The sequence below is a fragment of the Emydura macquarii genome, unplaced genomic scaffold (genome assembly GCF_026122565.2).
Source record: "Emydura macquarii macquarii isolate MOO-44397 ecotype Brisbane River unplaced genomic scaffold, CSIRO-AGI_Emac_v2 contig_968, whole genome shotgun sequence".
NCBI lineage: Eukaryota > Metazoa > Chordata > Testudines > Chelidae > Emydura > Emydura macquarii.
This window is the reverse complement of record NW_027131105.1, coordinates 13,168,179-13,189,308: the sequence shown is the minus strand read 5'-3', so window position 1 is coordinate 13,189,308 and position 21,130 is coordinate 13,168,179. Positions and strand designations below refer to the sequence as shown.

The 21,130-nt window shown below is 45.1% G+C and overlaps 1 protein-coding gene across 1 annotated transcript in view; it reads left to right on the top strand.

The window, feature by feature from the left end:
* RAB7A (RAB7A, member RAS oncogene family) overlaps positions 1–18,295 on the top strand; it is a 29,588-nt gene extending 11,293 nt beyond the window's left edge. Inside the window, exons 2-6 of the mRNA XM_067544264.1 lie at positions 10,155–10,215; positions 12,040–12,166; positions 15,006–15,224; positions 16,137–16,265; positions 16,663–18,295. Coding sequence (XP_067400365.1) covers positions 10,163–10,215; positions 12,040–12,166; positions 15,006–15,224; positions 16,137–16,265; positions 16,663–16,758 — 624 coding nt within the window. The 5' untranslated portion in view covers positions 10,155–10,162 and the 3' untranslated portion in view covers positions 16,759–18,295. The remainder of the gene's footprint in view (positions 1–10,154; positions 10,216–12,039; positions 12,167–15,005; positions 15,225–16,136; positions 16,266–16,662) is intronic.
* Positions 18,296–21,130: the final 2,835 nt, after the last annotated feature.

The window sequence follows — 21,130 nt, the reverse complement described above, 5'->3', positions numbered from 1 at the left end:
ACCTGGCTAGTGGAACACTGCAGGATGCAGTTCCATTTGTAAAAAGAGAGCACTGCAACAGCATGTCTTGCCACCAGCATTTCAAAAGCTGATTGGGAACTGGGAGGCTCTAGACTCGACAATGTTTTCAGTTAAAGTAGTTTTAACATCTCATTCCCAGAAAGTCCACAGATTTGCTTGTTGACCCATGAGGGGCTGACTAGTCACATGGCACTTGCTGCTCATTTGCAGCTGGATCTATGGGTGTCTAATCTCAAATGGAAACAAGGAGAAGCCAGCCTAGCAATGCCTCTGGGTGCCTGCTATTTCCTCTCTTGGGACTGGAGCTGCCAGCTACCAATGGGGTGAAGGGACAGAATGTTAAAGGGGACAAGACAGGTGGGTGGTAAAAGGTATTCAGTGAAACACTCAGTTAAAATGTGGCCCATATGGAATCTTAAATCCAACTTGGTGAAGCTCCTCAAATTATCTCATATGCTTCTCAAAATATGCTTGATTCATACTTAGGCCTCCTGATAGGAAGTAGCACAATCTTTGAAGTCTTAATTGGCAAGAGGGCATTGAATTCCACAGGATCACAGTCTACTTAAAATGCTATACGCTTCCTGCAATTGGGGAGAGTTAATTACTTGCTCATGCATATGAATGTACCACTAACAGACTGGCAAGATGGCAGTTTCCTGTCCCATGTATTTATATAGTAGAAGCACCATGCGAACTGCTGTACAAACCTAGTGAGTGCCTCAAGGATGGTAATAGGTACTCTAAATTTGTGTGTGTTGGGGGGGAGGGTGTTGACAAGAAGCTTAAACTAGCAGGTCTCATATAGGCACCTGGAGGATGTTTCTCGTATCTTGGTTGACCCCAGGGAGGTGGTGGCTGTGTAACCATAACACAACACGAATGGTACAGTAGTAATGACAGGCAAATTGTATGAGTTTAAGGATCACTTCAGCATCTCAACAGTAACTCTTGTTAATTGACTTCAATGTAAAGAACTCAGAAGCCTCCTAAAGTGAGAAGTCTCCATCTTTTGGCTCTTTAGTTAAATTACTCGTCTTTCTTATGGTGCCGTTGCACTTATGGAAAGTTAAATCTAACTGTAAGTGGTGCCTGAAGGGTACTTACAGATGAACTAGGAAGTGTGTCCTTAACATGCCAGCAAGAAGTGTCTTTGCTCTGTGGACCTCTGAACACAGTTCTCAAGGTAGCTTATAATCCATTTAAAAGGATTCAGTATCCGCAGTAACACTATAGGGTCAAGGAATGTTTGCCTGACCAGATATCTCTAATGTCTGAGTCATAACAGAATAAGCAAGGCTGTACCTAATGCTTAACTGGCATGCCATTCTGAGCTGCCACTCAACTGCATCACTTACTGCATCAGATCATATCACATGGATCTGCTCATTCACTTAGACTTGTATTGGGCTCTCTACTTAATGGCATCAAAACCAGATTGGTCACTTAAGGATCACATCCTTGCCAACCTCTAAATGCATGGGTCAGACTAAACTGCTTTAACAGTTAATGAGCAACTAGTTAATGTGTTCAACCACTAAACTTGCTTCATCTCTAAAGTACCTCTGGTTTAGATGGTTAGTGTGACCTAACATGGCTGAATCCTGCTGGGACAATGTGTGGTGTCCAAGATTGTCCTTTGGCTGAACAGCTACCATCAAATCTAGTTCAATCTCTAGTGTCAAATGAGCAGCTAACCTTCAGATGTGAACAAAATTACAATTTGCAAAGGGCAGTATATATTTAACCCATGGGGGACTTTACTTCTGACCAAGTCAGACTAGAGAAAAGCACTTCAGTTAAGCCATCTGTTTTGAAGTATTAAATTCCTGAGAAATTACTTTCTCAGCTGCCCAATTAGCAGCATAATGTTGCTGCTATCTGGTTAAGTACTATAAATATTCATCCTTCATGGGAGATGACAAGGCCTCTGGATAACATGCCACTTCCAGGAAGGAGTGGTGGGCAATTAGTCATATTGGAAGCTGGAAGAAAGATTCAAGATCATGGGTGTCTGCTTAACTTAAACAATAATATAGATTAAAAGATGCAATAGTTTTTTGAAGAAAAATCCACTCTTCCACTCTAATGTCTCAAACTACCTCCCCTCATGCAGAATGTCTTGAGAATAGTAAGCAATAGAAATCTCTTGTAGAGGGGCCCAATCCTCTGAAGTTTAACTCCATTTGAGATTTAGCATGTATAGGGAAACTTTAGTTTTCCCTACATTAGTCTTGTAGTGGAGGAGTTGCAGCATAAGCCTTGACAATAAGCAAACAGTTGCATGTTGAGCTTCATTGTAATGCTTCCTGAAATAAAAACTTCCAATAACCTGGTATGATTTTCACTTCCTTTGCTACGGAGACATCCACTTGGTCAAAGATCTCATAGTACTCCTCTGCAAAAGCAGAGAGGCTTGCCCTTCTGTCCTGGCCACATCAGCCAGGATGGATACCTGTACCACTGTGCTCTCTACATTTTTTAAGACTTAACAGTGCACTGATTAGTATAATTGACTGAAGAAATACTGCCTGTTTCCTTTTCCCATGCTGTGCCCATCCTTTTACCCACATGGGAGCAAGATAAGGATTCCCTCTGGTGCCTCCATCTCTTCCTCTGTTCCACACATTCAGTAATGGTCCTTTCTCTCTGCTGTTTAACACTTGCTTCCCCATTATTTTGTGTATCCTGGCTACTTGTATAGAACTTAAATTTTACCAGAAGATTAATGGTCAGATGGCTAAACGTTTTTTGTCAAATACAGGTGTGAAAGGGCATACTCCAATGAGAAGCAACTCCCTTTCTTCTTTCAGTTTGCTGGCAAAGGGAGGAGGTAAGGGTTCTAACTCTAGTATGGGCCTCTTACTAGTAAAGGCTATAAACCCAAGGCTACCTTACCCACACTCTGCAGAAGGGACAAACTCTGTTCTGGCTTCCTGGCTGTTGTAATGAGTATCTCTGCTCTCCATTTTAGCCTGTTCTTGGCAGTGTTTTCAGTTTCACCAAGCTTCTGCTGCTTGGAGTGGGAAAATTGACAAACTGGTAACTCTGAAGTTGGCAATGCTAAGAATGACGACAATCACTGGGACTCTTCAGACAAGAGCACTGCATTACTTACACAGGGCCCACTTGAAAACTTAGACTTTGCAGGAGCTGATGGCAGGACTTTGAGTGCTTATTCCCTTAGAGGTGAATTTTTCAAGCACCCTCCTCTTCTAGAGAAGCAGAGCCTCCTCACAATAGTAGAAGGCAGAATTATCAAACATCAGTGTGCAGTACACCTGTTAGCTTTACAGTAGCTTGCTGTCCAACTGATGAGGTGTTTTGGGCACTGGCTTGTCTCTGCTTGTGCATCCATCCAGTTGATCTATCCAATAACTTTCACAAGTGTTATGTGAGCATCTCAAGAGTCTTTTTTTAAACATGCATCTTTACATTGTTAACAGCTGTTCCTATCCCTGGGGACAGGATACAAGAGGGCACAATCACAATGGTATCCTCTCATGCTGCTGCTTGACAATTGCAGAGGAATTTCTAATGAGTTAAAATCTCCAGACTTGCACTTAAGTGTTTATGTTCCTCTAATGATCATGTCACCATTCTGTAGTATGCCGGTTGGGGGAAACAGAACTACACTTTCTTAGGTAACATCTGGCTCTCTTCTTTGGCACTGTCTGACAGTTTCAGCTATGAAGCTCATCAGACTTAACTGAAATCAGAACTAGTAGAGAGAGACAACTCTACTTCTAACCTACTACCCAGGCAAGAGCTATGGGTTTTTTGTGGATTTTTGGGGGGGGGGCTGAGGGAGAATTGAGCAGGGGAATGCCAAGACTGATTGATTGTAGAATGTAGCTGTGTGGATTAGTCTGCAGACTTCAGTATGGCTGTCAGCCTTGTCCTTCAAGGCTGCTAGAGCAACCTGTCCTCTTGGAAGAAGGGAGAATTTCCTAAGTCCTGAACAGGAAACAGGCCTTTCCAGCATTCAGAGACTACCTCATTCCCCTAGTACTGATAGCAGAAAAGAATGCTGCTTAGTGACTGACAGGAGTTTTCAGATGGTCTCCAAGAATGGCTGGCTAGAGTCGGTCTTGCAGGAAATATGAACATGTTCTCCTACAAGATAGTATCACTATTAGACTGCTCTAATGAGGAGTCATTCAGTACTAATTCCTCACTAGGAGGGTCCACTACACACTTGGTATAAAACAAAAATGATATTTCAGCTCAACTTTTCACAACTGAACACTTCTATTTCTAGTCTATGTAGACTGTGTGAATACTAGTCCTGTGATCAATGTAAGAATCTCTTCTTTAGGCCTGCATAGGTATGATGTGCTGATAACTTGATTATCCAGGTGAACCCAGTCTTTTCTGAAACTACATTAGCTCTTCCATTTCTACTATAAAGATATGGCAAACTGTCTTGTATGCTCTGCTTCTCTAACAGGTTCCAGAAACCCAATACCACTCACTAGTTTGATTGTAAATTTGATTAAAATTTAAACCAGTTCAGATTAGGTGTATTGGGTTTACTTCAGTAAAGAGCAGTTCATACCAGGCTAACTTCTTTTGTTTTGACTAAACTAACACTGATTCCATCTGACTAAACTGTGGCAAACAAAATGAAGCACAGACTGCAATAAGCTGGAGAGGAAGAGAATCATTAAGGATTTGCCAGTATAGCTGTACTGGCACTCCCTCCTTAAGCAGTTTATGCTGGCTTTTACTGGCATAGATATACCAGTTCCCCAAACAAAATAGGCTCATACCAGTATAAGCACTCTTGCTTGTATAACTGCACCTCCATCAGGGCTCTTCCCAGCATAGCTGTGTCAAGTAGGGGTGAGCCTTCACAAAGGAGAACACTCTCCTTCTCTTCCCCTACCTGTGCCACACATGCTGAACCAGCAAAACTAGCTTAGACCAGACCTAAACCAGAGCAGGTCTGAGAAATTGCTCTTCAAGTGGACATGCTCTTGTCATTACTCTAACCTCAGTTTTGGTCTTCAAAAATGCAGAAAAACAGTCTGGCTTAATGTGTGTGTTTGGGGAGCTGGGGGGGGGAGTTTTTTTTTTTTTTTTTTTTTTTTAAAGCTTTGTTTCTGGGGCTGTCTCCATGACTGACAGTGAAATATGTTTGAACAAAAGTGAGGTGGCTTTTGAAGTTGCAACTTCCTTTAACTAAAATACATTCACAAAATCATCCCCCACTAATTTAAGATGACACGGATAGCCTAAATCCATATGTAGATATTAAAGGCACAATATCAAACTTAGCTTGAAATAGCCTTTGTAAACTCTTTTTCAAATCTGTTGGAAGAGTAAAAGTCCTATGGAAAGCTTTCCATTACAGCACTGGTGTATAAGAACCTGCATAAGCATGTAACTCCTTCCATAGAAGGATCTGTTTTGTCTGCAATGGGACTGAAATCTGAAACAAGACCTGGAGAAGAGAACTGAGGTGATCAAGGCCTGGCTCACTCAATGTTGAGCTGTAGCCCAGACTACTGCTGTCTGTCTAGCCTGCTGGGAGAGTGGGGTGCCCCTCCAGCAACACCACAGGAAACACCACATTGTCACTAGTCAGCGTAATAGCAATCACCACTGCCACTCGAAATACAGAATTGTGGGAATGGAAGGGACCTTGAAGTCAACAAGTCCTTCCCCTGCACTCATGGCAGGACTAAATATGATCTAGACAACCCCTGAGAGGTTGATCTAACCTGCTCTTAAAAAAAATCTCCAATAACTGATTCTGCAACCTCACCAGGCAAATTACTTCAATGCTTAACTACACTGACTGGAAAAAACTTCCTAATGTCCAACCTAAACCACCCTTGCTATAATTCAAGTCTATTGCTGCTTGTTCTATCCTCAAAGGTCAATGAGAACAATTTACCTCCCTCCTCCTTGTAATGATCTTTGATGTACTTGAAAACTGCTATTGTCTACCCTAGTCTTCTCTTCTCCTAACTGGAAGAATTGGGTTTATTTCATCTTCCTTCAAGTCACTGTTTTCTAGACCTTTAATCACTTTTGTTGCTGTACTCTGGACTTTCTCCAGTTTGTCTACATATTTCCTGAAATATGGTACCCAAGACACACTATTCCAGTTGAGGCCTCATCAGCGCCGATTAGAGCAGAATTACATGAGTAGGTATGTGAGGAGGGGCCCTGCCCCTGTGGGGAATTAAGGTGGGGAGATGGATCCTGGTGGTCTTACCTTCCCAACTGATGCAGCAGTGTCTTCCTGGATGTGACCGGGGTGGGGGCAGCAACTTCTAGCAGTCATTGTCAGTGCTGCTGGATGGCACCATGTGGTGAGATGCCCCCCTGGCCTGCCATCTCTACTTCCCAGGATAGGACCAACACACCACTTGACCAGCCTACTAATCCATTCCTCTCCCCCTTCCCCACAAGTACCTGGGGCCTCAATGGGGAGGTGGGCAGGGATGCTAGCTTCAATCTCCTTGCCTCTGGGGAAAATCACTATTGAGCTAACATCACAATTTTCTTGTGGTCCCTAAAATTGTTACTTACACAGGGGTTAAGGCATAAAAATCTGACTTAGTATAGCACTGCTGAGTGGAGTCAGTGAGAGTAAATAGCCAACATGTCTCTTGCCAAGATAGTATTGAACAGCTGACACTGCTGGTCAATGGCAAATGGTATCAGTGACACTTACTAGAATGATTTGATGCAAGCAGTAGCCCTAGTAGAACATCCTTGCCCAGGAAAGGGCCCCATTGGAAAGGGGAGGAGAGGGGCGGAGTGCTAAAACTGGATGAAACAGCAAGATGAGTGTAACCAACTTTAAAGTTTGTTTAAATGCTACTGCTTTTAAATATTTAAAATATTCCTGAGTCTTTCTAGAAAACCTACTGAGATGTATAGGCCTCCGCAAACTGGTAAACTAGTGAATTATGGGGTGCCCTCTCTCTGTGGAACCAATAGATTATTCTGCAGTAGCTAAACTTTGTATAAGCACAAAGCAGTACTGAATCTACATAAACTGAAGTATTCCTACAGGGTTTTAAACTGGTTTAACCCTGACTTATCTCGATTGTGGAAGTGCCTAGGAGCACAAGCCTTGGTGTAGGACCACATTGTGCTAGGCACTGTACGAACAGAATAATAGTCCCATGCTCTACAAAGTACATAATCTAAGATGAGATGGCAGGTGGATATAGACAGATGGAGAGCATAAGGAAACTATTTATGCAGACAAGCTCAGAATGGCAATAGAGTATGAGAACTACCCATCTATGCTGTGCTGAGAGTAACACTTAAAATGCCATTATGGCTCCTAAACTAAATATATAGTAGAATCCCATCTATGCTGGCCAGCCAAATGCTTTAGAGAACAATATCTGAACTTGGGTCCTTCTGCTTCTAGCCTAGTGAAGAGGACCTCCAAAGTAGAAACTGTCAACTGTTCAGCCCAACAATCAGTGACTCCAAGTACCTACCAGTGTTTTCAAAAATCTGCTGATGGCACATCTGACTCTTTTTAGAAGCTTACAGTGCGGAAAGGTCCTGTCAAATAATTGACTGAAGACCCATACATCATACACTAATCTAAATATGACTTCCCTATTTACCTCCAAACTGCCTCAGTACAAGCTTGAGTCCTAATTCTTTGGGGGAAATAATGGTGTGACATCCAGGACAGTTTGGCATATTTTCATATACTTCTAGTTGCCTCAGTTTGCTAGCTGAGATACTCCTTCTAGTCAAGTGCATTCAAACTGGAATGAGGAGACCAACTTCTGACACTAGGCCTGACTGCTAAAATGGCACAGGATTTGCTAACAGGCTTATTCCAAATGTAACTTCCTGTATATATTGTGTACAAGAACTAGTGTAGCATTGCAATCTCTGTAAAGGGATCTTATTGACCCCTCTGGGGAGTGGAGGAGCCTTCCCCATCTCCTCTGACTGTATAGGACAAGGACTTTGTATCCCCTTTGAAGTGTGCCATGCTTCCTACAGCACATTAAGGTAAGCTGACAAATTGTGTGCATAACGGAACAAATCACTTGAAATGGTAGGAGAGAGAACAGGTAGTTTCTAGAGAACTCTAGATGGGCACACTATAGGTGATGCCTCTCTCAAGTAATGCTGAAGTAGTTTGTCCCTTAAACCCACAGTAGTAGGTTAGTTTTGGGGTTTTTTGGTTTTTCCTCTTGCAATACTCTGGAAAAGCAGCTTTCTCCATGTCTACTGGCTGCCATGCAAGCGATCCCTTGCAGCTGTTCCTAATTTTGTTTTTTTTATTTAGAGCATCAGCTAGGATAAACTGATTTGCAGCAGTTGAATGAACTGGAGTAGCACTGAAGTGATAGACCTTAGGAGGAGATGATAGTAGCACAAAGGCACTTAGACCTCATATGAGGTAAAGTGCAATTTACCAGTAAAAACCTCTCCACTTCTGCCCCCATAAAAGGTGTCAAGAACTCTTGTCCTCCTTACACTTCACTATCCAGAATTAATCTTGGAAGGGGCCAAATTCCTGCAGCACTCTGTGAAATCATGCCAAGACACACATTAAACAGCTGCTAGCCTGGTTCTGCTAGTGCAGATACTTTTTTCTAAACCCTGCTTGAGATTCGCCTTTAGATTAGCTCTTCGTTCTCCAATCCTTGTCTCCACAGTCAGTTTACTGGCATGGTTTTTGATCCACATGGAGTAATACAACACAACTGTCCATGGAAAAATAGAAAGCTCTTAACTGTTTTTCTGCATCTTGTGCAACACAAGAATTAAAACAAAACTCTTCCTGACTCGTAGAGCCTTGGCAACCATTTCTGCTAAAACTGTCTCTTCAAATTTAATGTGAAATTGGGACTTGCATGCAAGGATTCCAGTTTAATTCCATTGGATCCTCTTTGGAGGGGATGTGTTTGCAGAGCAGTCAGTAACCACTTTTTCTAGTCTGAGCAGCTATGCTAAGTTTCATGGCTTAGTGCCTCTGCACATACCATCGTGATCTAGACTCCAGTTGAAAACTAATGTGACAGATCCTTATAGGAATGGTACTAGTAAAGCTTCCTGTCATGATGGTTCTCTTGCTTTTGCATAGTGTCCTCCTCATTACTCTAGAGCAGTGGTTCTCAACCGGTGGTACGCGCACCACTGGTCGTACTTACGAGAAGGCTGGGTGGTACGTGAGCTGTACTGTGCTGCCGAATCTGCTGCCGGAAGTGCCTTCCCACCCGCCCTTGCGAAACCTTGCTGCTGAAAATGGGCAAATGGCAGAAGGGTTTCGGTGGCAGGCATCATTTCCCCCATGTAAGCAGCCACAAATCCCTCCCCGCCGCTGCTGCAAGTCCCCTCTTTTTCCCCAAGTGGTACAGGGGGGAGGGGGTGAGAACCGTTGCTCTAGAGCACCTAATACTTCCCTCTTAGCGTGACTAATTTACCTAGCAGTAGAACTCTAATCTGAGCTTCGTGCTCTCAAGGAGACTTGATAGGGACAAGAAGCCTTCCTCTAATGTAGTGTGGCTTATTGGTGTGATTTAGACTACACTAGCTAAGCTTAACATTAAACTTTCCTGTCCATCTGTGTGGCTCCCCATTGCTAGACATAGGACACCCAGAAAGTAGTGTGCTAACTCACTCTGTTCTAAGCATAGATAAACTGATTTCCTTTGTCCATCTGAGGTTGGGCTAAAAGTAGCTAAATGCCCCTTCAGTGGTCAGTTTGGGCCAACATGTCCAGAAAGCAGCCAGACAGACCAACCCTGTAGATAACTTTGTTTGTTCAGTGGGGGCTGTAGGTCAGCCTTCAGTAGCAGAGGTGGGCAAATTAAATCTATGCCATAAAGTTGGTATAAATAGTGTGAGGCACTCGAAGCATAAACCAATGAGCAACCATTAATTAGTAACTTGGTGAGTCAATACTAATTGCACTCTAAACCTCCTGAAATGTCTTTGATTGCATTTAAAACTTTCAGGTATACAGGATCAATCCCCTCTAATGTGTTGCTTTCTGAGCAAATGTGAGCGGCTGGATTTCTGTGAGCTGTTTCTATCCCAAATTAACTACTTTGTCTTGTAGATTCCTGACTTATTTTGATCATGTGCAGTCAATTCCTCATCAGTGATGGAACTAATTTCTTTCCTTTTAGTTTGAAAGATGACTTCTAGGAAGAAAGTGTTACTGAAAGTCATCATCCTTGGAGACTCTGGGTAAGTGCAGGAGCCTTTATTGACTTAACATAAACTCATGTGCAGCTGAAGTGGCCCTTAATGTGGCTTGCAAATGCTTGTGTCCTACTCTGGGTAGGACAAGAAGTATTGGAGTGAGATGGATATTTGGGTTGTGGAAGGCAGCTGACAACTCTGCTGCCTTTATGGGTTTAAAGACACTTGACTGCCCCTTGTTTCGTCCCCCAGGCCAGTATCTGGAAGTACTGATGAGGATTACAGTATTGCCAAATCTAAGGTATATAAATTTGGTAAAAATGGTTCTAAAGCTGCATGTAGCATTTAGCAGTCTGAAATCTTCTTCCTAGGATATCTCCTCATTCTCCACAGAGAAGATAAAGCTTTAGGTCCTAAAACAACTCTAATACTAAATATACCATGCTAGCCACACACTTGGTCTAGGTAAATGTGATCTGGTAATACTGAACACTACACTTGAGCAATACTACCTCGAGCAAAGCTGTGACACTTACAGTTCCTGTTAATCAATGAATCAGACACTTGGTTTTTGTTCCTAGATTTACTGCACAAAGCTGTAATTTCTGATTCTGATCCGATAAACAAATCTGTCATACCACAGCATCCAGCAAGCTTCTGATCAGAGAATACTTGGCAGCCTTGAGGGAGTGCATGTGACCTCTAAGCTAGTATCTAGGTGGAGAATCTCCACTCCCCAGGCTACTTCACTAAGCAAAGTATGTTTGGCTCTTAGGCCTCCACTGAACATGAAGGAGTTGTCTGGCTAATATTGCAATGCCCCTGAAACTGCTTTGTTAGTTGTTGGCTTTCATAGCTGTTTTCACTAGCTGTGGCAAGGGTCATTTCATAGCCTGAAGGGACTTGAGGTGTGAGCAGTATAGCGAACTTCTTTGGGAAGTCAGTCTCTTCCCTTGTCTGAAGGCCTACATAATGTTCAGGGTCCCTTTTGTGCTGAGTGCTATCTCAACACTAATATACTCCTGTCTGAGGACTAGAATCTTCTACAGCATTGTTCTCAAATGGTGCATGCATTCTTCCCACCCCCCCCAACCCACCACCCATCAGAGGGGGGGGGGAAGTGCAACAAGGCTATGGGGGGAAGGCATGGCGCTGTCTAGGCCAGGGCAGCAGTGAGGATCATGCTCAGGGAGACCCCAGTGCTCAGAGATGGGGAAAGAGCTGCCCTGCCCCAGCTGCAGTCTGCTGGCCTCTGCTCTCCCTGCTGCTGCCCTGGCCCAGTCTGACCAGAGCCCTGTATGTTTCCCTCCAGAACTTGCTGGAAGGACTGGCTGTAGGCAGGGGGAGGGAGGGCAAAGAACCCTGGTCAGCACCATAGGATTCTTTGGGGATGGGAGCCAGCCAAGTCTTGCTGCTGCTTCAGGCATGAGCCACCGACTCTGCCAGTGTCTCTGTCCCTTGTATGCCCTCCCCATGGAGGGGATGGTGCAGCCAAAGATTGGGAACCTGTCTTAAAGCAACACTTCCAAAAGTGCTTGCTAAAACTCCCTTTCCTGGCCATAACAAATGGGCTAGTTGAGCTTGCACAGCCCCCAAAACTGCAACTGTATTATGCAGCCTGAACACCTCTCTAACTCAGAGCTTTGTAGTCCCTTCTCCCCTTCAGGGGTAATGCAAGTATGTTCTAAGTGGCCAGCTTGCTGTGAGATCAGGTCTTGTCAACATACTACTTCAGAGTGAAGGTCCTGGTGCCTTCATGATATTAATCAGAGGGAAAATCATTCCAACTGGATCGGCCAGGGGTATCAAAATGCTGTCTGCTGAAACTACTTCCTGATCAGTTTTTGCTTTATTTGTCTCTTCATACAGAGTGGGGAAGACATCGCTCATGAATCAGTATGTAAACAAGAAATTCAGTAACCAGTACAAAGCTACAATAGGAGCTGACTTCCTGACAAAGGAGGTGATGGTGGATGACCGATTAGTCACAATGCAGGTAAGGGTAGCAACAGAGCTGCTAGCTCCTTGTCTCTTGTTTACTTGCCTACCTTGAGGTTTTCGTGGCTCAGAAGTGATGTGCTTGGCTGTGCAGCAGAACACATTCATGCCAAATGTATGCCTCTGAGATCATTTGTGCTCCACTCCATAGTAATGCAATTCCCTGCATGTTGGCTCAGGATTGGATTAACTGCAGGTGACCCTGAGCCATAATCCTACAAATATCTGTGCTGACTCCTTGGATCTTGCATTTCTTAGCTACTCTCCTCCATTTGGCAATCCAATTTCTAACCACCTCGGATATTAAATGCAGCTCCTCCAAATTCTGTCTTAAGGCAAGGGTCCCCAAACTATGACCCACAGGCTGGATGCAGTCCACTGACTCACTACCCTCTCCCAGCCCCAAGCAGCACCAGGTGGTGGCGGCTGCTCCCCCCTCCCAGCCCTGCCTCTCCCATGTGGGCCTAGCAGCACCCTGGCCAGAGCCACACCACTCCTGGCCCCACGCAGTGTCATGTGGCAGCTGCTCCCCCCTCCCAGCCTCGCCCCTTCCCCTGCCCTTCTCCCACATGATGTGGGCCCAGCAACTCTGGCCCACCATAAGCAAGACTGAGTGCTGTGGCCCTTGCAGCTAAAAGTTTGGGGACCCCTACCTGGCTTAAGGGAAGGAGGGTGAAGCCTTTCTCAAGGGGGCAAGAAGTAGAGAGCAGAAGAAGGCCTTTGAAGTTGAGGCTGTTGCATTGTGTGGAGTTCTGAAGGCTGGCTGTAACCTGTCAGAAGAGAGACTTATAGTGGCCAAACAGAGTATAAGGGTGGCACAAGGAAGATGGTATCCTGGGCTAAGATGCAAGAACTCTAGTTTATGCTACAGTTACCACTTCAAATGGGAAGAATCCTCAGCTTACCTAGGTATCAACTGAATAAATCTTCCTCTCATTGGAGGGAGGAGAAGGCTGAGTACTTGGTGGAATCAGGCACTGGTGAAAGGCCCTTTAAAGGAATTGCCTCTTTTGGTAGCAGACTGCAGATTAGTCATACACAAGTCTAACCTTCTGCTTGTAAAGCTGTCTTCAGTGGCCTAGAAAGTAAGTTGGGGAGCCTTGTTACCAACAGTTCCAGCCAAAATGGCTTCCCAGCCCTGTTTAGACTGCTCCTCCAAATAGGATATCTATGCAGCTTAACACCAGTGCTGAATTGCTTTTAGTGTTCTAACACTGCTTTGTGTATGTGGGACACTTATACAGCTGTGGGATAGTGTTCCAGCCTGGGACCTGGTGGTAATACTACTGGACTTGACTCCTTAAATGCACTGGTACACATGCCCCAAGAGTGTGACAGCATGTCTAGACTTCTAGTATATGCAGACTGTTAATGTTCTAGGTTAGAACCCTAGCCATGGCCAGAGTGGCTGGCCATAACACATTCAGTTTGCAGATTGCTTTTTCATATACACAACCTAGGCTGGGGGGGATCCTAGCAGGGCACATTGTGCCGGGTGGTAGGTGGACTCTCTAGAGAAAATAGAACACAACTGGCTTATGTCTTGTGTCCACTGATCAGGAATATTGACACTTGATAACAGAACTGCCAGACCTCTAATCCAGTATCTAGTACTGGCAAAAGAATTGGATCCTTTGTAGGAAGACACAAGAAACTCCCCCATTGAATAGACTGCTGAGGGAAACCCTTCCCTAGTGCCATCAGCAAGTGGCTGGCTAACCCTCAGACATGAAGATTTATATCCCTCAACTTCCCAATCTGATGCTCATTGGGTTTTTTTTTTGGATACTCTTAAATCCTAATATTTCAGATTATAAAATGCTATAGAAGAGAAATATCTACTAGAAACTCTTGTGTTCCATTGAAATACTCCAGGGTGTAGCCCTCTAGTATGGGCTGTCCAGCCCATCTTTAAATGGGCTCAAGCACAGAATTGCAGCCAGGCTTGACTTTTCCCAACTTTGCAGCATCTTGCTCTTTCTTAAACAAAAGGGATTGAGACTAGGCAGGGAGAAGTCTTCACAGGACTCATCTTAACCTGCTGTTGAACTTCCATCTTGCAATCAAACTCTAACCAGCCACAGGCACGTTTTCTAAACTATTAGAACTGCTAGCTGTCTTGAGGAAACAAGAAATCACTCTGGGAGTAGGGGGAAGGAATTGCAGAGCATTAGTGCATGTAATTGCTGACCAAGCCACACTGACTGGTAGAACAACTAGCTTGTAGAGTTCTTCGCTTGCTTCCAGTGGCTGCTTGGCTGTTAGTGGGGTTGGGACATGTATAGAACTGTGCCTGGTGAAACTTGTAAAATCTCCAGTTTATTAACAAATGTGTCAAAACTCAAGGGGAACTTGCCTTCTGAATATGACTCAATGTTGCTCAGATCTAGACTCCTGTGGCTGACCTCTCCTCCTGTATCTCTTAGAACAGTGCTATATAGACTGCTGCTGAAAACCAGCATGTGCAACTTCTGAACCATCAAATCCCAAGACGCTGCTTATTTAAAAACCTCTTTCTTGATACACGGTTGTAAATTGACACAACTGCAATAGTCTTGCCTCATCCAAGAAGCAGAGGCCTTTAGAAAAGGTCCCTTTAGCTCAGAAGCCTGTAATGACTTTCTGGACACCATATGTGTGTGGGAGACGTAGGAAAGTCCTTAACTTCAGTCAACACTGCCATGAGGCTGGTTGAGGGTTGCACAATTCCAAGGAGCCTTGAATGAACAAACATGCTAGATCCCTCAATTTAAACAATGGCATGATAGCTGGCCCAAGACCCACGTCTGAACTAGTAAGTAAATCTGTACTAACCTGTCCCTCTGCTTTCTCTACAGATATGGGATACAGCAGGACAAGAACGGTTTCAGTCTCTGGGTGTGGCCTTCTACAGAGGAGCAGACTGCTGCGTGCTGGTATTCGATGTGACTGCTCCAAATACATTTAAAACCCTAGACAGCTGGAGGGACGAGTTTCTCATTCAGGCCAGTCCAAGAGATCCTGAGAATTTTCCTTTTGTTGTGCTGGGAAACAAGATTGACCTAGAAAACAGACAAGTAAGTTGCACTATCCCTTCTAGAAAGCTACCAACTCCAAGAGCTTGTCAGGACAATTTCAAGAGGCTGCTTAGTCTTGCCCAAAACATCAAGGCAGTTTACAGGGCCACAGTTAAGCCAGTTCAACCTGAGTCCTTGTGGAGAGAGCTACCTACACGGCCTCTAAAGAGGCATACATTCCCTCAGAGAAGGGGCATAACATTAGAGGAAACATGAGGCGGGGTTCAGGACATGCAGCACAAATGTTAATTTAGTCTTTCTTGGCTGCTTCAAGCAAATCTAAGATTCTTATTCCATGAAGTTTCTGGCCACCCCTGACTTGAAGAAAATATTGCTGGTCTGTCTTGCACACTGGGTGGAGGAGAGGCATGTCCATTGTGACAGTAGGACTTGCAATATACATAAAGGGAAAGATTCCTGTCAGGAGTGGGATGGGTGAAAATCCTTCAGAATACCCTCGAGACTCAACCTTTGCTTAACACTAAAATCCCAACCATTTATCAAATGAGTGGGGGTTTTGCTAAAGTAGTTCTTTCACGTTGCCCGTACAGTGAAAGTTAGGAAATACAATTGGTATATCCAGCATGTACCTGATCCTTCACATCCACCAAGGGTTGGGAGTTTTGGTATCCACTCTCAAACTATTGTCATCTGCATGATCAAGAGGCTAGGCAGTGGAGTTTGCATTCTAGACAAAGAATCTGAGTTTGTCAACACTTGCACTGTAGCTAGGGTTTAAACCATACCATGCTGGCCCACTCAAGGCAGAAGCTTTGGCTGATCAAACTGGTTGCTAACTTTCTGCCCGTAGTCTTAAAAAACCCACACCTGATCCCCACTTGGCAATCAATACCAGCACTGAGTGCCCTTTGCGTCACTAAAGGTGGTGATTCTTCCCTGTTCCTCATACAGGTTACCACAAAACGAGCACAGGCCTGGTGCTACAGCAAAAACAACATCCCTTACTTCGAAACCAGTGCCAAGGAGGCTATTAACGTGGAACAAGCTTTCCAGACAATTGCACGAAATGCACTTAAACAGGTATGACCTGAAGAAATATCTAGTGCCCTCTAGTGGCTGTCCTGTCAATTCTTCATGCAGAATCTAAGCAATTCATGTTGCATTTAAACTAATGCCACTGGCAAGAGAAACGCTAAATTTGACTTCCATGTATCCATATCTGCCCCTTCCCAAAGATGGTGTCACGTGCTGACTTGGTACACTCTAAGTCTGGAAGACACCAAAGGTAACATTCCCTACTCCCTCTTCAGGCAAACTTCTGCCTAGGGAACACAATCCCCTTTCCAGCATTGAGCCTCCTTCCCCACACAACAGCCATCTGTAACAGTCCACACTACCTCCTTGCCTTCAGTGTTGCAGATCTAGCTGAGATCAAGGAGTACAATCTATAGTTGATGACTCTCTTCTCTCCTTTTAGGAAACAGAGGTGGAGCTTTACAACGAATTCCCTGAACCCATCAAACTAGACAAGAATGACCGAGCAAAGGCCACTGCAGAGACCTGCAGCTGCTGAGATGGAGATGGAGGGGTTGAGCACAGTCCTTCACAAACAGATCACACTTAGGCCTTCAAACACACAGCCCCTCTTCTGTGTAAAAACAAACAAAATAAACTCCCATCTCCAACTGCCAAAAGTAAGCCCATTTCTCTACCCAGAGCTCATCCATGTCCCTACATCCTTCCACATCACACCACTTCATGGTAACAGACCTTTTCTCTTAGTTTAAATGGAAACTCTTATGTATGTTTGGAACTTAAGCTAATTTCAGGTGTCCAATGGAAAAACTGTTTACAGGTAATCTGTGTAACAATTGACATACATTTTTAACTGTCTTGTGTTCCCCTGTGAAGGCTGCAACTGGAAAGGCTGATTACCCATAGTTCATTGCAAGCTCAGCACTCAGTCCAATTAGGTTTGAGTTTTGTATGTATCTCTGTTAATGCTTGTTACTTTTAACTAATCAGATCTTTTTACAGTATCCATGTATTATGTAATGCTTCTTTAGGAAAAAAAAATCTTATAGTACATGTTAATATATGCAACCAATTAAAAATGTATAAATTAGTGTAAAATTCTTGAATTACATGTTTAAATACTGAAACACAGATTCACTAGGAAGTGAGGAGGACACTGAAATGCAGTGTGCTAGCAATGAAGTCCAGATAGAGGCAGTATTCTGTATAGTAAAAGCAAGGATTATGTAAACCTTTTTATTGACTTTAAGAGCTGAAAAGCTTCATCTCCTGGAAAATGTCTGGCTTCTTTGTATCTAAATTTTCAAAAGCTGATTTGCGTAACAGTGATATGCACACTGGCTTATTGGATTCAAAAATTAAATACAGCTATCAAATGATCATCTTGTTTGTTCACCTTCCCCACCCACTTTTTTTTTTTAATATCCCACAAAGAATGCAAAAAGGAGTCTGATGTGAGGTGTTCCACTGACTTACCTGTGTAGAAGGAGCTCATCTTTCCCTTTGCTGGGTTGAGGTAGTCATCCCTTGACAAATGACTTGGACTATAAATCTTTCCTTCCCTCCTCCTGACCACTCATCTGGAATTTTTGGTAGCAAAAACTTGGTAGTCCCCTCCCTTTCCTCTTCTTTTCCCTGGTCCATGTTCTTGCATTTGTAGCTTGCTTAAATGGAGCACTTCTACCTGTTTTCCAGGGGTCTACAGTCTAGTACGTAGGCTGAGCTCTTCTGTAAAGAGACAAACATGATGCCAATAAACTTAACAAGAACAAAACTTCTGTTTTTTCTCCTTGTTTCTGATTGTCTTCTCTACTACTAAACTGTCCCCACCCTCTGTATGGTAACTCTGGTAACTAAGTTAAAATGAGCTCTTGCTAAATGGAGTGTGTAGTAGCTTCATAAATTCTTTGCTCTGTAGAAAACAGCACTGATCTTTGTGTAGCTTTAATTAAACTTGTGAATAATAGAAATGAGCAGGCCTTTTACCTGCTTGCTGAAACTCCTCAAGCTTTTTCCTTGGAGACTCCAGCAGAAGCTGGAACAGATTATGGGGAAGCTGGAGCACTAATAGTCCACTCACTCTATAACAGAGTTGGCTTTGGTGTACTTCTGGTCTCTGATCCTCTTGAGGAGCCCTAGGCTATGCCTGTAAGACCACCTTGTTAACATAATGTGGCTGATATATCCACCCTGCATGGTGGTCCTTGTGCTCTGCAGAACAGGTGGTCTCTAACCCATACAACCAGCTGCTCTTCTGTCTGTTGCAGAAGTATTGCATTAACACTTCAGTGCTGTGGAATCTTTCAGTCCCCTCTCCCTCTGTCTTTGCACAAACTTAACCCCAACCCTGCCTGCTGCTAAAGACAAATGCACCAAGTCAAGGAGGTGGGGCAGGGAAGGAAAAGGCAACCCAGCTCCAACTTTTCTTTTTGTTTGTTGCAGTACCTACAAAGACCTGAATTCTATCACTAGCTTTTTATACTAAACCTAGTACTGGTTTCCTTGTTAGACCATGCTCTTTGACTATGGTGTGGCAGCCAGTCACAGGACTCAAGCTGCAGGGGCAGAAAAAGTGCTTAATACAGCAAGCACATGTAGGGGGATGGAAGAACTCCTAGCTGCTGAGGGGGGGAAGGCTATCCCTGTTCCCCCTGCTTTACAGCTAAAGTCTGGACTAAGTAAAACTTAGGTTGTATTGTGGGAAGGGAGGTTGCTGCCTGGGCCCTATGCTCTATTATGAGCAGGCCCCTATCTCCTATAGCCCTCAGCCTTAAAGTCAAACTCCCACCTGGAACTCTGTTCTAGCACAGCAAGCCTCTCAACCCTACAATCAACTCATCCTCCAAGAGGAAACACTCCCAATCCTGCAAACTTTTGCCTGGAGGTGTGCTGAGTGACCTGCACTTACAGGCTGAAAGCATCCTCCCCTTCTTAATTTGGAGAGCGGGGGTTTCCTTCAGCACTCTAAGCATCTTCTTCGTGGGCTGGCTCTATGGTGCAGCAGGCCCCGTTACAAGTCCTGTGACTTCATTAAAGCTGTACTTATATTCCTGGGGAGGCTGTGATGGTGCACTGTTCTTTCTCCTGCTGTCCCTTCCCCTGGCGTTGAGTGCTGACCCTGCAGCACTGAGAGCCCCCTGCATGGCAGCATAGACGCCTAGCTATTTACTAGGATTGTTGGTTCTCTTTCCCCTATGGCAGGCAGCAATTAGACGTAACAGAGACTGCAAGATAGCTTGAGTAGCCTTCAGGTGGCCATAGACCAAGGTGTCCTGGGCTTAGGACACAACCTCTTGTTCAGCAAAGTCAAAAGGCATAAGAGTGACATTTTAGGCTGGTCTGATGGCTTTCAAAACACAGGCCCTGCCTGGCCAAGAGATGCTGCTGCTCATAAATAAAAGCAGTAACTATCACCTGTTCCTTTCTGAAATCTTCCCAATTCTCTTGCACAGTCTGCTGCCAGGCCCAGCCTTCGTGCATCTCTGCAAATCCCACTTCAAAACATGTCAATTTCTTTCCTCTCAGTTCTACTTTTGTTTTAATTTAATCTCTCAAATTAATCAGATAAATTGACAAGTAAGCCTGCGGGTAGAGCCAGGCTCCAGGGCTGGGCAAGCCCTGGGTTCTCTGCCTGGCTTTCTGGGAACCGGGCTTTGAGCCTGGGAGGGGAGCTGCCACCTGGGCAAGTTACAGGGGGCTGCTGCCTAGCTGCCAGCCCGGGAGGTGGGCGACTGCCACCCAATCCGAGCTGGGGCGGAGGAGGCTTCCAGGCAGGCTGGGCCCCGGGGATGTGGTCAGGCAGCTGCTGCTTATCTTCTTGGCTCAGAGCCAGGGCACGGGTGGCAGCTACCCAGCTGCGAGTCCAGCTCGCAGACACAGGAGGCTGCTGCCGCCGGGCTCCCACCTGGGAGCTGGGACTGGTTGGGATGTGGGCGGCTGCCACCTGGCTTCCTGAAAAGATGGCAGCTGCTGCCTGGTGTCCCAAGAAGCTGATGGCTGCCGCCTAGCTTCCCAGGACTGGGACGGCTGCTGTCTAGTTCCCAGCTAGGAGGTGGGACCAGGCGGGAAGCCAGTGCCTGCCTCTCCCAGAAGCTGGCGGCTGCTGTCTGCCTCCCCTCAATGGGTTTTTTGCTGCATGCCCTCTGCCTGTGTCTCGCATACCCCCAGGGGTATGTGTACCACAGGTTGAGAAACTATATTCTAAAGAAACAAAAACTGACCCTGCAGATTAGCCAAACGCAGCTGGAGCCTAATGAGTCTTCAGACATTGAGGTGGCTCAGTTTCTGGTCCCACAGTTGTTTTGAGGCACAGGAAGCGGGGCTGACACTGCTTGGCCTGACCTCACCTGCTTGTCTGCTGGCTAAGAATGAGATGTGAGACGGCAGGGGTGCTTGGCAAATAGCATTAGCAGGCTGATGTGCTGACTCACTTTTCCTGATCAGCATCTAGCATCAGCATCCAACCAGCATCTACCTGGCACAAAAGCAGATAAAGGAAAAGGCTCAGTCAGTACGGGGAGGGGGGGCAGACGAGTACATCACCCCTGGGCTCTCACATGCACCAATATGGCCTGTGCAGTGAAGTGGGAGCCAGGGCTGCAATTCCTAGCTTGGGTAAGTCTCTGTGCTTCAGTGACCGACATGGCACCCCCCCTCCACCCCCCAAGGGACCGGGGTGTGAGGCTGAATTCATCAATGGGTGAAGTGCTTTGAAGACGGTTGTGTTACACTAACCAGTGCTAGGAGCGCCCCGCCCCGCACCTCTCAAACACGCGGGTATGACTCCACCGGGCTGCGAGTCTGGGGATCTCAGCCCAGCACAGGGCTCCCGTCCCAGCATCCCTCACCGCTGTGCGGAGCGGCCTCAGCGGCCGGCAGGCGGCTCAGAAAACGACCCACAAGAAAAGCCT